Source organism: Penaeus monodon, chromosome 3 (genome assembly GCF_015228065.2).
Source record: "Penaeus monodon isolate SGIC_2016 chromosome 3, NSTDA_Pmon_1, whole genome shotgun sequence".
NCBI classification, from domain to species: Eukaryota; Metazoa; Arthropoda; class Malacostraca; order Decapoda; family Penaeidae; genus Penaeus; species Penaeus monodon.
This window is the reverse complement of record NC_051388.1, coordinates 7184388-7199387: the sequence shown is the minus strand read 5'-3', so window position 1 is coordinate 7199387 and position 15000 is coordinate 7184388. Positions and strand designations below refer to the sequence as shown.

The 15000-nt window shown below is 39.3% G+C and overlaps 2 protein-coding genes across 4 annotated transcripts in view; one reads left to right on the top strand and one right to left on the bottom strand.

Annotated features, from left to right (window-relative positions):
• Positions 1-8791, bottom strand: part of LOC119591363 — a 50639-nt gene extending 41848 nt beyond the window's left edge. The window contains exons 1-6 of one of the 3 annotated variants that reach the window (XM_037940105.1): positions 8785-8791; positions 8208-8462; positions 7983-8039; positions 7581-7755; positions 7352-7454; positions 6884-7257 (exon numbers count right to left, since the gene is read on the bottom strand). In XM_037940105.1, coding sequence (XP_037796033.1) covers positions 7104-7257; positions 7352-7454; positions 7581-7755; positions 7983-8039; positions 8208-8462; positions 8785-8787 — 747 coding nt within the window. In that variant the 5' untranslated portion in view covers positions 8788-8791 and the 3' untranslated portion in view covers positions 6884-7103. Of the gene's footprint in view, positions 1-6883; positions 7258-7351; positions 7455-7580; positions 7756-7982; positions 8040-8207; positions 8463-8784 lie in introns of those variants that run through there. The other 2 variants (XM_037940113.1, XM_037940120.1) reach the window with 2 other exon arrangements.
• Positions 8792-13331: 4540 nt separating this feature from the next.
• The window catches only part of LOC119585049, a 1990-nt gene continuing 321 nt past the window's right edge, over positions 13332-15000 (top strand). Inside the window, exons 1-6 of the mRNA XM_037933669.1 lie at positions 13332-13400; positions 13501-13617; positions 13777-14013; positions 14217-14273; positions 14591-14765; positions 14895-14997. Of these exons, the coding sequence (XP_037789597.1) occupies positions 13332-13400; positions 13501-13617; positions 13777-14013; positions 14217-14273; positions 14591-14765; positions 14895-14997 (758 nt within the window). The remainder of the gene's footprint in view (positions 13401-13500; positions 13618-13776; positions 14014-14216; positions 14274-14590; positions 14766-14894; positions 14998-15000) is intronic.

Sequence of the window (15000 nt, the reverse complement as noted above, 5' to 3'; positions counted from 1 at the left end):
TTTCTCACCCACCACAATGGCGGTTCGGACGACTTCAGGTGGACCAAAGGCTGGGCGACAGCGAGTACCACTTCTCGTGGCGCCATGACGGCAGCAAAACCTACACGTGGGATGGCGCCAACCAGTACTGCGGCAACCTTGGCTCCGGCTGGCAGGGTATCAGCATCGAGACTCGCCAAGAGGACAGTCTCGTCAGAGAGGCGATTACAGAAGGTAATATTTCAAGCTCATCCTCTCTCTTGTGTTGTGGGATTCACACTCAAACTTTCAAAGGTCGAGACTCGAATCCACGAAGCTATGAGTATGCAACTTTGCTAAATACGTGCATTTTTATCTTTTTAGATCATCTACCATGGATTTGGACCTCAGGTCAAATCAAGAACCATGGCTTCGCCTGGGCTTCAGGTGAAGAATTCGTGGGTCTCAACTGGTCTCACACCGGCGGGTAAGTGCCTCCTGGCTTTTTCCTTTTACTCAAACACCAAGAGGCTACTTTTTGTCGAAAACTTCTCACTTACCAATGTGATCACCAGGAATCATCGACCACAACCAGACAACCGAGAGGGGAATGAGAACTGCCTGGGGGTTCTCAACAACGTCTACGACGACGGCATCAAGTGGCACGACATCGCCTGCCACCACGACAAGGCCATCATCTGCGAGCGCAAAGTCAGAGTCCATGGATGAACACAAATACACGCACAAACACGGAGATGCACATACATCAATGTGTAGTGTGTGTATTTATATATAGATATATGATAAGCCCAATACAAACTTATTTATAAACTATATGAATCTAAGTATTATGTTTTATTGCCATTTTCCAATTACCAGAAACACAACAAAAACTAAGTATTCTAAATTGATTATATTGATATCGTTTGAAATGAAGTTTTTCAACCTTATATTTACTTACATTTTCATCTCCATTCTTAGTCACTAGACATATTCCAATGAATTACGAGTATGTGTGCGACACGCACCCACTCGCTTCACGCATACACATACACACCGTGTACACACGCACGCACATACATATATACATATATATATATATATATATATATATATATATATATATATATATATATAAAGTATAGAATGAGGTTTAGGAATAATCAGTCCTTTAGTGTTTAGATCAGCTTTTCTACACAAATGTTCAGTTATATATTTTTCGTCCCATTATTGCAGACTATGTGGATGTATTGTTTGTGATTTTAGTCTTGGATAATGTTCACTTAGATGTATTGCTACTGACCAAAATCTAGAAGAGTATACTAATCTAACACGACAGAAATTTAAAGTATATTTACTCCAGATTTACTAAGATAATTAGAAGTGACATTCGCTATCAATAACATAACTAAGCAAGACATACTTTTATGTCATAAATTTTCTGTCAACGATCTATAATAAAACCTATTTCTGAAGAACTAAAAGCAAGGTGTTAGGTAAAATATTTGTAGTAATTAAGAATATTCCATAACTAATCTATACTAACATATTTAGTATAAACTAATCTTTCATTTGGGGACAATGACTTATCAAAAATGCGAAGGATGCATCACATCACATTGGTCTTCTTGTCTCCATCATCTCCTTTTGTATAGGATCAAAACTCAAGGGCTTATCTGAAACAACATTAGGTTCCACAATTCTACCTGCTATATCATTACCCAAAGGGAAATGTATGCCTGGAACAGGTCGAATCTCTGCCACAGCTACTTCAACAGGGCGCGTCAAACATTCTGACTGTAAAAACAACTTAGTATAACAAACCTGTGGTCAGAGGCACAATTTCAGCGCCTGCCATATGCGTTCTTTACCGCACCCTGTGTGCATATTATATATATATATATATATATATTATACATATATATATATATATACATATATATATATATACATATATATATATATACATATATATATATATATATATATATATATAATATTATATATATATATATATATATATATATATATATATATATATATATATATATGTATGTGTGTGTGTGTGTACGACTCTGAATTCTCTGCAGCGAAGGCGAGCAGAGAAATTGGATGAAATTTATGAAAATGTGCAAAGTGACGAAGTTCACGGACACTGCGGTTAGCTGTGATATGTGTGTGTGTATGTGTGTATGTGCATGTGTACATACATGTGTACAATATATATATATATATATATATATATATATATATATATATATATATATATGTACATATACATATACCTGTGTGTGTATGAGCTTGTTTGTGTGTACAAGTATATATATATATATATATATATATAATATATATATATATATATATATATATATATATACATTGATATATACATGTATATACAGAATCACATACATACATTATACACACACACATATATATGTATAATAGGCACGCTGGCCGAAGGGCATTGGACCCATACCTGGTAGGCCGTTAGGCTTGAAGGCTGAGCAGGTAAATAAAATATATAAATGAAAACTGATGAAAATATCTCACGGGGTGAATTGAAGTCATACACTGAAACGAATGAGGAACGCACATTACTTGATCAGTGAACAGGACATATTAATTGATGATGTGCCGACTGATGGATGACGTATACTCAGGCCGGTTTTAGTGCTTCCATGATTCTTATTCGTGTTATAGGTACAACGTTAAAATTCACCACATTACTCCAATCCTTTTCATCCTTACTATTTTGCTCGCACGTCTCTGAGAGCCACCTAATCATTCGGGGACAATGACTCATCAAAAATGCGAAGGATGCATCACATTGGCCCTACTCCTGGTCACAGCAAATGATGGGAATGAACCTGGAGTCTCCATCATCTCCTTTTGTATAGGATCAAAACTCAGGGGCTTATCTGAAACAATATTAGGTTCCACAATTCTACCTGCTATATCATTACCCAAAGGGAAATGTATGCCTGGAACTAGTGGAATCTCTGCCACAGCTACTTCAACAGGGCGCGTCAAACATTCTCACTGTAAAAACAACTTGCAAAGGACTAACTATTCCGCCAACTCCCCTTATCAACACATGCTTAGCCATTAAAACATTCTCTAAAAACGGTAAAGCACTTTTCAACACAATAGTTTATGGCAATTAGCAACTATGTGACGAGCTTCTTTACAAATGTAGCAGCTTTTTAAATCTAACTGCATTGCCACCATGAAATTTAAAATCCTTCACATCGTATTTACTTATAAAAATTAGACCAAAATCTCTAAACTTACCACCTTGTTCAGTGGATAATGGTTGGGTCTTTACTTCCTGAGGAATGCCTCTGAAAAAATGCTCCAGCAAAATTGTTACACTCAATAGTTCATAATTAGTTACACTATTTGCAGTTAACCATCTCTCAAATAACTTCTTTGAGGAATGAGAATGCTCTAGATAAGCTGGGTTCACGCCTTTCTTGTTCTTTCTAAAATTGTGTCTATAACATTCAGCAGATAACTGATATGGCTTTAAAACTGTGGACTTAACCAGATCAAAATCCTACTATTGTGCGTTCCTTCCCCTTCAGGACAGTTTGAACTAAGAGTCAAAAATTGTCTGGTCCAACTTAATGTATTAGCCACGTTCAAATTGCAAGAAAAATTCTTGAGGATCTTCCTCATCAAATGCTAGTACAAACTTGGTTACTTTTAAGACATCATGAGTCTACATTATGTTGTGTACCAGCTGAACGTTGTATTTGAGCCAACTTTAATTCAAAGTCTCTTACTCTCTCATTTTCTTTAACTTGCAAATCTAGTTTATATTTCTCGAACTCAATTTCCATGTTTCGTAACTGTATGGCTGTGATGCCACTTTCAGATTCTTTTGTGTCGATGTCAAGCAAAGTTAATAGATTAACATCTAAAATTTTCTTATCAATTAGTCCCTTGACAACATTTTCTTTATCTTTGATTTAGGCCAAGATTATTTACTTGGAATCGGGGAATACTCTGCAATTGTTTTCCAGTCATCTTTTCTATTATCAACCAAACTTGACATAAATGGATAACTGACAAAGTCTGCTACATTCAATTTAGCCATTGGGAGACACTGGTTGCTGCATGTGTGTGCGTGCGTGTGTATACATGCTGTGTATGTGTATAGGTGATTCGATTGATTGATTATTTAAGATTATCTGCCACGTCAACGGCTAAGGTCATTAGCGGTAAACACCTTCTTAGATAGAAATATGAAAATATTTAAAACTTTAAAATCTATCAATAATTATCTTACAAATAACAATAAATATATTAAAAGTCAAAGCATAAATATTATGCTCTAAGTGTATGAAGTTATTGCATAAATATTATGCATGATTAAATTTTATTGAAAATATTAGCTTCAAGCAGATTTTCCAAATCATTTATGTTGAGATTATGTGGAGGAAGGTAGATGGATGCAATAGTGTAAGGTCGAGTCAAACCTATTTTCACAGCCTTCACCTGCAGTGTTGTCTGCAGATGGATGGCCTGGAAGGGAATATCCTGACGTACCATTACTGCTGTTCCCATAATGGGCTTGAACTTGAAATCCTCTCAGGAAAATGGGACGAGTTTCATAATCTCTTGTAGACATACACAAACTGGATTACACAAAGATATCAAATGTTGCAGTTCTTCCCATTTTGCATGAATTCCCTGACAGTTCCATTGGTTTAGGGTATCCAGTTCTTCAGATTACTTCTTCATAAGGTGTTTGGCAGCACCTGTGGTCAAGGTTTGCCCCACAGCTTTAGGCTGTTCCTTTCCAGGATCCTGGGAGTACCTTTTTAAGGGTTGTTTACCTGTGGACCTAGTTTCCACAGGTTTCCTTTTCACAGGCTCAGGAATTCTTGGCCTGGGCAAAGAATGGACCTGAGCCTTCGATTCAGGGGCATTCTGTCTAGCAGCGGAGGCTCCTGTGGATGTGGTGGCAGCTGGAGCTGTCACTGTTGAGGCCCCTGGAGCCCTTCCTGGCGGCTCCAAAGACCCCACTCTGAGCGGAGTCTTTTGAACAGGCTCAGGATTCCTTTGCCTGGGCAAAGGGCGTACCTTTTTAAGGGTTGTTTCCACAGGCTTCTTTCGACAGGCTCAGGATTTCTTTGCCTGGGCAAAGAACGGACCTGAGCCCTATCTTCAGGGGTATTCTGCCTAGCAGAGAAGGCCCCTGTGGATGTGGTGGCAGCTGGAGCTGTCACCGTTGAGGCCTCTGGAGCTTTAACTGATGGCTCCAAAGACCTTACTTTGGGAGGAGGAGTTTCCTCAATAGACCCCTCATTCCTACTCCTACACTTCTGGTGGAACAACTCACCAGAGGCAGTGTCAGTGATTCGGGACTGAGGTTTAAAGGAAGTGGCAGAGTGTGTGGTGTAAGAAGCACTGGAGGGCAAGGGTTGGTGGGAAGGAGGATGGGCTAGAACAGAAGCAAAGGACCTACCTGGCTGTGCAAACAGCACACAGGCATGTCGCTTTGCCTCTGGAAAACTAACTTTCTCCTTGTTCCTTATTACCAATACTTCTTTTTCAAATTTTCATGAGCTTCTTTGTAGCATATTGGACCTGGACAGTTGTCATCTCCTTGATGACCTGTTGTACCACACTTTACACATGTCCATTTTCTTTAAAACGGCTCTGTGCCCATAACCCTGGCAGTGGAAGCACTGCATAGGGTTAGGCACATGTGGATTTACTTTGAGGTGGTACCATGCCAACTTAACTGATTCTGGAAGGACTAACGTGTTAAATGTTAGAAGGAGAGCTGGTGTCGACTGTTCCAAACCATCAACTTTCTTCTTAAAACGTTTTACTGCCATTACATTAAAATTCTCTAGTTCCTCTAACAGTTTCTCCTCAGAATACTCATCAGGTCTCGGGAAAAGACAATTCCCTTACACTGATTGAGGGTTTTGTGAGGAAAACATGAAACTTGAGCCCCAGGAATGTTGCATATCTCGCTGTGGGGTGATGCGAGGATCACGGTGACATACTTCAACTATTTTCCGATGTACTTCAAAAATATCAAGATCCATGATTGATACACCATCAATGGTCTTCACTACTAGGTACTTACTATATGAAATACTCTCATATTTACCAGGAAAGATTTCCTTAATAGATTGAGGAGGACTTTTCTCTTTACCTGGTTTGGGATTCCGGGATCCACTGCGATTCCCATTCTTGCGCTTTGGAAGCTGGAAAGGTTCCAGAGTGACAACATGTGATGTTCCAGAGGGAATTGCGTAGGTCGTCAGGGAGAGAGCTAGATCTTTATAAAATTGTAGTAATCATACAAATTAGAATTCTTCATTTCCTCACCCCCCCCCCCCCACCCACTATGGAGTCCAACGAGGGAAAGCTATAGTTCGGGCTCAAAATCTCCCAACAGCCACAGGGGTAATTAGGAAATATATGCAGCCACTATTACAGTACTGATAGCAGTCATGGAACTTGACCGGGCTTTGATCAAGCCATCCGTCTAACCAGAATAGAGGACCAAAGAGGTGTGTTGCTAGCTCCAGGACTCCTGTCTCCTGGTAATACGGGATGCCACGCACGGCAAACACACGTGGGAGAGTTCTCCCTGGTCCAAGATGGAATGAACCAGGGGTGGGTGCACCATCCCCTCTCATAGGCCTTGGTGCACCAGGAAGCCATTTTGTCTCATCCCTCACTGGTGACCCCTCCAGTATGGGTAGCCCTCTGGTCTGGCTCACCAGATCATTGGGACTTCAAGGCCCCCCACCGCGGCAAGACGGCTTCCGTTAGAGGGGGTGTATGGGTGAAGTGCATGGGTGTATGTGTATGCGTGACCAGTGCCCACGCATACACAAATACAAAACTGAATGCATGCAGAGTTCTATGATCGCATTCATACACAAAACTTTATTTCAAACGATATCAATATAGCCTAATCAACTTAGAATACTTAGTTTTGGTTGGTTTTCTTCCAATTCTCGTAATTGGAAAATGGCAATAAAACACAATAGCTAGATTCATACAGTGTTTATGAATAAGTTAGTATTGGGCTTATCATATATCTATATATAAATACATACACTACACATTGATGTATGTGCATCTCTGCGTTTGTGTATGTGTATCTGTGTTCATCCGTGGACTCTGACATTGCGCTCGCAGATGATGGCCTTGTCGTGGTGGCAGGCGATGTCGTGCCACTTGATGCCGTCGTCGTAGACGTTGTTGAGAACCCCTAGACATTCCTCGTTCCCCTCTCGGTTGTCTGGTTGTGGTCGATGATTCCTGGTAATCACATTGGTACGAGTTAGAAGAGTTTTCGAAAAAAGTGTACGCTCTGTGTGGGTCTGAATAAAAGGAAAAGCCAGGAGGCACTTACCCGCCGGTGTGAGACCAGTTGAGACCCACGAATTCAGCACCTGAAGCCCAGGCGAAGCCGTGATTCTTGAGACGACCTGAGGTCCAAATCCATGGTAGTTGATCTAAAAAGAAGACATAAATGCATGTATTTAGCAAAGTTGTATACTCATAGCTTTGTGGACTCGAACCTCGACCCTTCAAGGTGGGAATCGCGCAACACAAGAGAGAGGATGAGCTTGAAATATTACCTTCTGTAATCGCCTTTCTGACGAGACTGTCCTCTTGGTGAGTCTCGATGCTGATACCCTGCCAGCCGGAGCCAAGGTTGCCGCAGTACTGGTTGGCGCCATCCCAAGTGTAAGTCTTGCTGCCGTCATGTCGCCACGAGAAGTGGTACTCGCTGTCGCCCAGCCTTTGGTCCACCTGAAGTTGGCCGAACAAGCATTGTTGTAGGTGGGCAAAGAATGTTTGATGTTAGGGGAGGTTTCCTTAATCGATATCGACAGCGGGAATGATTTAACTCAAAATGAAAGCAAAGATTACTCCAAAAATTTGGATGAAGGACCTGGCCATTACATGCATATATTATACGAGTTATTTCAAGATGTGAAGGCAGTCCTGAATGCAACGTCAAGGGCCTCGACACTCACCGGGACGCCCGAAGAAGCTGGCTGGGGCACCACAGGTCCACTTCGGCCTCGGTGCACCTGGAATTGAAGCGAAAATATTTTGTCATTAGTCTATTATATTTGATTTAAGATGAAATTCTGGTAAAGAAAATTGATTCAGCATTTAGTTCTGCAGATTACTTTTATCATCCTTGAATATTCACATTTGACGAAATGCTGCCACACTAGAAGGGCCCGGGGACTCACCGGGGCCACGGGAACCGGCTGATGCACCACAGGTCGCACAGGTGCCACAGGTCGCACGGGGCGGTGGACGGCGGCAGGTCTGAAGCCATGTACTCCGTGTGGGAAGCTGAACGCGTTGGGCCTAAATCCATGCCCGACAGGAGGGAAGTGCCCTTGCCCGGCGGGAGGGAAATGTCCATGAAAATGCCCGTGTCCGCCAAGGGAATGATCCCCAGCAGCCACAGCAGCCAAGGCCAACACCAGTAAGAACTTCATCTGTAAATCAGAAGCCAATACACTTACAGAATGACGTAAATAATCTATAAGTTAGAACGATAGTCTCTAGTCTCACAGTGAATTATCATACAACTGATTTACGGCGCATCTGGGTAATGTACATTAGATAAGTAATTTCTAATTTGTCTTCAAGTGTCTTTTCACACTTTACACTCAATTCACAAACCACTATCGATTCCCCACTCACAATACACGCCATGGCTACATAAAGCTTTGATTTAAATGACATAAAAGATTATCTTTTCCAGGCAACCGAGAAGACAACGTGACAGCGCCGTCCCTATCTCCGTCCCGTCCTTACCATGCTCAGTAGACGAGCGAATGTGTCGACCGCAAGCAGAGCCGCCTTTTTATATGCAACGTTTGCTCTTGCCTTTGCTTTGAGAAGGTCACTCGTCTACGTGGATTTTCTCCCGTTTGCCCTTCGTTCCGTAGCAGTAGAAGTCTCGCTGGAAATGTGTATATGAAATCTAGAGAAAACACAGTGAAGTGCCTTTTCCATACGGACTTCGATGGTCATGGAAATCCCTTCTTTCTATTGCTCTCTATTACTTTTTATGCAAATACGTGTACCTCTCTCGCTCTTATACGCGTGTATGTATATAAATATATATAAACATAGGTTTATACACGCACACATATATAGAGAGGGAGAGATGTCTATATACGCTACATACATGTGTCTATGTATATAAGTATACATATATATATACGTATGTATGTTTATCTAAAACAAGAGTGCGCATTCGGCACATCAGCTATTAATATGTCCTCTTCACTGCTCAGGTAATGCGCTTTCCACGTTCATATTAGTCTTCGTGCATCGTATGTTCCTTCAATTTACCATTTTTCATCTGTTTTTACTTGCATATTTTATTTTTCTACTCAGCCCTCCAGCCAGCGGCCTACCAGGCATTGCTCGAATGCCCTTCGGCCAGCACGCCTGTTATATATGTTTATATATATATATATGTACACACACACATATATATGTATGTGTGTGTGTGTGCCTAATTAGATATCATGCATATATATATATATATATATATATATATATATATATATATATATATATATATATATATATATATACATATATATGTATATATATATATATATATATATATATATATATATATATATATATATATAATATATATATATATATATATATATATATATATATATATATATATATATATATTCACTTACACACACACATATGGATATGTGTATATATATCCCAAAGCATCCTTTACAAGTCAGGCAAACCGCAGTGTCCTTCAGTTTCGTCATATTGCACATTTTCATGTCTTATCAATTTTCTCTGCTCGCCTTCGCTGCGTGGAATTCAGAATCGTTTTGATGTATTCTGTTACTGATTCTCACTTTTACGAGAGCCATAACTGTTTAACTTCCTCTTTTTTTTACCATATAACATGAATTCCATATAACACGAAATTTCAGGAAAGTTTCAAGTATATTTGGGAGAGGTTACTTGAAATTTTCCTCTCAACTGTCCATGTGGAAGTTTCTTGGATTTTTCTAAAGCATTCTTCGCTGGAACTTCGCTGTGACTTTTTTTTTTCTTTTCTTTTCTTGAACTTCCTCACAAGGCGGCCGCCGTGGTGCAGCGGTAACTAGCTGTGAACTATAAGGTTCTGTCCTGCCCAAGGGTCCGAGATTGAAGGGAAGGGCATCCACCGGTCGAAACCAAAGTCCTTCGAAAGATGCCAACTTCGTAGCCCTTGCGAAGAAGTTCGTGACCTCATAATGAAGGATCTCTGAACTTCCTTGCACCTTCTTAGGTAACTTCCTTCTGTAGTTCCTGCTCCTTGGCCCTCCCATTGTCCTTCCCATCTTCTAATCTCTCACTCTCTTTTTTCTCTTTCAAGGTATAGAAGGAGAATAGGATTAGACAGAGGAATCTTACTTCAGATCAGCACAATTTTCCATTTTCTCTTTTTTTATTATTTACTGCTTTAACCTACATACCTTTTTGACACCGGATAAGTTTTTTTTTATAAATAAGAATTTAATGACATTATCATAACTATTATCTCCTTCCAAATTCGCATAATCTCAAGAAAACCATTTATAAATTATCTATTCGAAATATCTGCTCTTCATTCATTATTCACTCTCTGACTCTTCCTTTACGTCTGTGTGTGTGTGTGTGTGTGTGTGTGTGTGTGTGTGTGTGTGTGTGTGTGTGTGTGTGTGTGTGTGTGTGTGTGTGGTGTGTGTGTGTGTCTTTCAAGATAAAAAAGGTTAATGACAGGTCAGAAAAAGTTAGCACGTTCCTCTGTCATCACGGACAAGCCTGGGTGAACAATACTCTGTTGATATAATAATATTATTATTTTATTTGTATCTATTCATTTATCTTTTTTTTTTTTCTATACTCATATCAACGACTCTTTCAGTGTTCAGTGCCACCACTCATATTAATCGTTACTTTTCCTACCCTAATTCACGCTGCAGGTTAGATGTCACATATGAAACTGAACATAATAATAGTGACTCATTCCTAAACACTACATTTACATATTCTTACCACATTTCAGCGAACAACCACATAATTTCCTCTTTCACTAGCCTCTGCCTTTATCTAAGCTACATTCCTCGTATCTAAAAACTCAGCAGCCTGATAACAGTTATCGCCTACACACACACACATAAATATATATCTATATCTATATATATATATAATTTTACTTATACATATATACACAGTCACACAAACACAGACAAACAAACACACACACACACACACACACACACACACACACACATATATATATATATATATATATATATATATATATATATATGTATATATATATATATCTTTATTTATTTATTTATACATATATACACAGTCACACAAACGCACACACACAGAAATGCATCTATGGAAAACAGCGTGTATGCCAGTCGCTGAAATTGTGCCTCTGACGACAGCTTACATATTTTGGCGCAAATTAGTCATAAAATATTTTTAACTAGTACATATTATATTTTGCCTAACCCTTGCCTCTAGGTCTTTAGAAATAGGTTTCATTATACATCGTTGACAGAGCTTTAATAATAACGTATACATTTGGTTAGTTAAATTACTGACATCGAATGTCCCTGATGATTATGTAAATATACATGCTTGTATATGTTATATATATATACACACACACACTTATATGTATATATATATATATATATATATATATATATATATATATATAAATGTGTGTGTGTGTGTGTATAAATAAATGAATATATATATAATATATGTATATATATGTATGTATATGTATACATACATATATTATTTTATTATTATTCAAGAGCCATTCATTGCGCTGCAGAACTCAGGCCTTAGGTCATTTGGCAGTACCACCTGTGCTTGATGGGACGCCCTTCCTAATCAACCGTGTTTCAGCGCGCTACCACTTGCGCCTCAGCGGCGACTTCCCCTACGACACCTGCGTTTCACATCTCAAGGTGTTATGCACTCTCGCCGTGAAATCGGGTTCTAGCCAGCCAGCAGTCAGAGCGCAGGCATTTTGCAACTGCCGCGGAAGACATATACATACATATATATATATATATATATATATATATATATATATATATATATATATAAATACATATACATATGTACATATATATGTATAAATGTATATTTATACGTATATATAACATGCATATATATATATATATATATATATATATATATATATATATATGCATATATACATGTGTGTATATATATATACAAACACACACACACACATATATATCTATATCTATATATATATGTATGTGTGTATGTGTGTGTGTGTCTACATATCCACATATGTACATATATGTATACACATTTGATCACACTTAAACTATATCGTATGGAATAAATGTTGATTGTATATCAATACATATGATATAAAAAATAAACTAAAGTTCTCAACTACTCTGTTGGTGTACTGACTAAGCATGGCAGGTAAATTCAAAGCAAGAACAAGCCCTATAAAATCATGTACAAGTCCTTATATCCAACCCAGGCCGTCATGATCCGCTAACAGCCTGCAGAGATTCTAGATAAAAGTAACTCAACTTTCTTTACGTCATTGTGGCTATTAGTACTACATTTCAAATTAACTAATTTTACTTTAACAAAAATAATTATATAAATATTCACAGATATACAATAAAGCCACAACAATTATATAAGCATTTACGAACGCCTGGAAAACCTATTCTATTGGCTATTTCAGCATAGACTTAACTAAATCGTACTCTATATAATATTCCTTTGATATATTTCAATTATTATGTAATAACTGTATAACACATGATGAATACAAACATACATATATACAAATATAAACACATATATATGGTATATATAGACATACAAACGCACACACACACACATATATATGTATATATATATATATATATATATATATATATATATATATATATATATTGCGAATATTACTATTTATATTTGTCTATTCATATATATATATATATATATATATATATATATATATTGTATATATCATATATTTATACACATCTATGTATGCATGTATACATATATGCATATATATATACATATATGTATATATATATGTATGTATTGAGACAGAGAGATTATTATGTTTTACAGGAACAGCAATAGAAAGAAAGGATTTCCGTGGCCATCGAAGTCCGAAGAGAAAAGTCACATCAATGACTTTTCTCTAGATTCCAGGTTCACATTTCGAGCGAGACGCTTCTACTGCTATGGGGCGAAGGGCAAAGGGGAGAAAACCCACGTAGACGAGTGACCTTCTCCTCAAAGCAATGGCAAAAGCTGCATATAAAATGGCGGCTCTGCTTGCGGTCGACACATTCGCTCGTCCGCTGAGCATGGTAAGACGGCCGGCGGGACGGAGATAGAGACGGCGCTGTCACGTTGTCTCCTCAATCGCCTGGAAAAGATCTTTTATGTCATTTAAATCAAAGCTTTAAGTGTAGCCATAGCGTGTATCGTGAGTGGGGCCGGGCGCTGGGGAAGATCACGTATCTGAACTCTTTCATGTTGTTTAAACGAAATGTTTTTGTGGCTAAGGCTTGTACTGGGGAATCGGTAGTGGTTTGTGAATTTTTGTGAAGTGTGAAAACACAGTTGAAGGCGAATTACACGTTACGTAATGTTGGTAAATGTGCTGTAGGGTGTGTGATTGGAAATGATTACTCTATTGACTATTTACGTCATTCTGTAAGGGTATTTGCTTCTGATTTACAGATGAAGTTCTTACTGTTGTTGGCCTTGGTTGCTGCGGCTGCTGGGGATCATTCCCTTGGCGGACACGGGCATTTTCATGGACATTTCCCTCCCGCCGGGCAAGGGCACTTCCCTCCTGTCGGGCATGGATTTAGGCCCAACGCGTTCAGCTTCCCACACGGAGTACATGGCTTCAGACCTGCCGCCGTCCACCGCCCCGTGCGACCTGTGGTGCATCAGCCGGTTCCCGTGGCCCCGGTGAGTCCCCGGGCCCTTCTAGTGTGGCAGCATTTCGCCAAATGAGAATATTCAAGGATGATAAAAGTAACCTGCACAAGTAAATGCTTCATCATGACGAGAGAGGTTGTTCCCACTTGTCCGAGTCGATTTCCTTTACCAGAATATCCTCTCCTCCAGTCAAATCTAATAGACTAATGACAATATTTTCGCTTCAATTCCAGGTGAATCGAGGCCGAAGTGGACCTGCAGTGCCCCAGCCAGTTACCTCGGGCGTCCCGGTAAGTGTCGAGGTCACTGACGCTGCATTCAGAGCTGCTTTCACACCCTGAAATGACTCATGTATATACATATATTGATACATATATACATATACATGTATGTATATTTATTTATATGCATGTAAATATACATATATATATGTATGTATATTTATTCATATGCATGTAATGGCGAGGTGCTTCTTCTCACCTTTTGAAGCAATCTTTCTTCTCATTTTGAGTTAAATCATTCCTGCTGTCGATGTCCATTAAGGAAATCTCCCCTAACCCTACCATTCTTTTCCCACCCACAACAATGGCGGTTCGGCCGACTTCAGGTGGACCAAAGGCTGGGCGACAGCGAGTACCACTTCTCGTGGCGCCATGACGGCAGCAAGACCTACACGTGGGATGGCGCCAACCAGTACTGCGGCAACCTTGGCTCCGGCTGGCAGGGTATCAGCATCGAGACTCGCCAAGAGGACAGTCTCGTCAGAGAGGCAATTACAGAAGGTAATATTTCAAGCTCATTCTCTCTCTTGTGTTGCGGGATTCAAACCCAAACCTTCAAGGGTCGAGACTCGAATCCACGAAGCTATGAGTATGCAACTTTGCTAAATACGTGCATTTTTATCTTTTTAGATCATCTACCATGGATTTGGACCTCAGGTCAGCTCAAGAACCACGGCTTCGCCTGGGCTTCAGGTGAAGAATTCGTGGGTCTCAACTGGTCTCACACCGGCGGGTA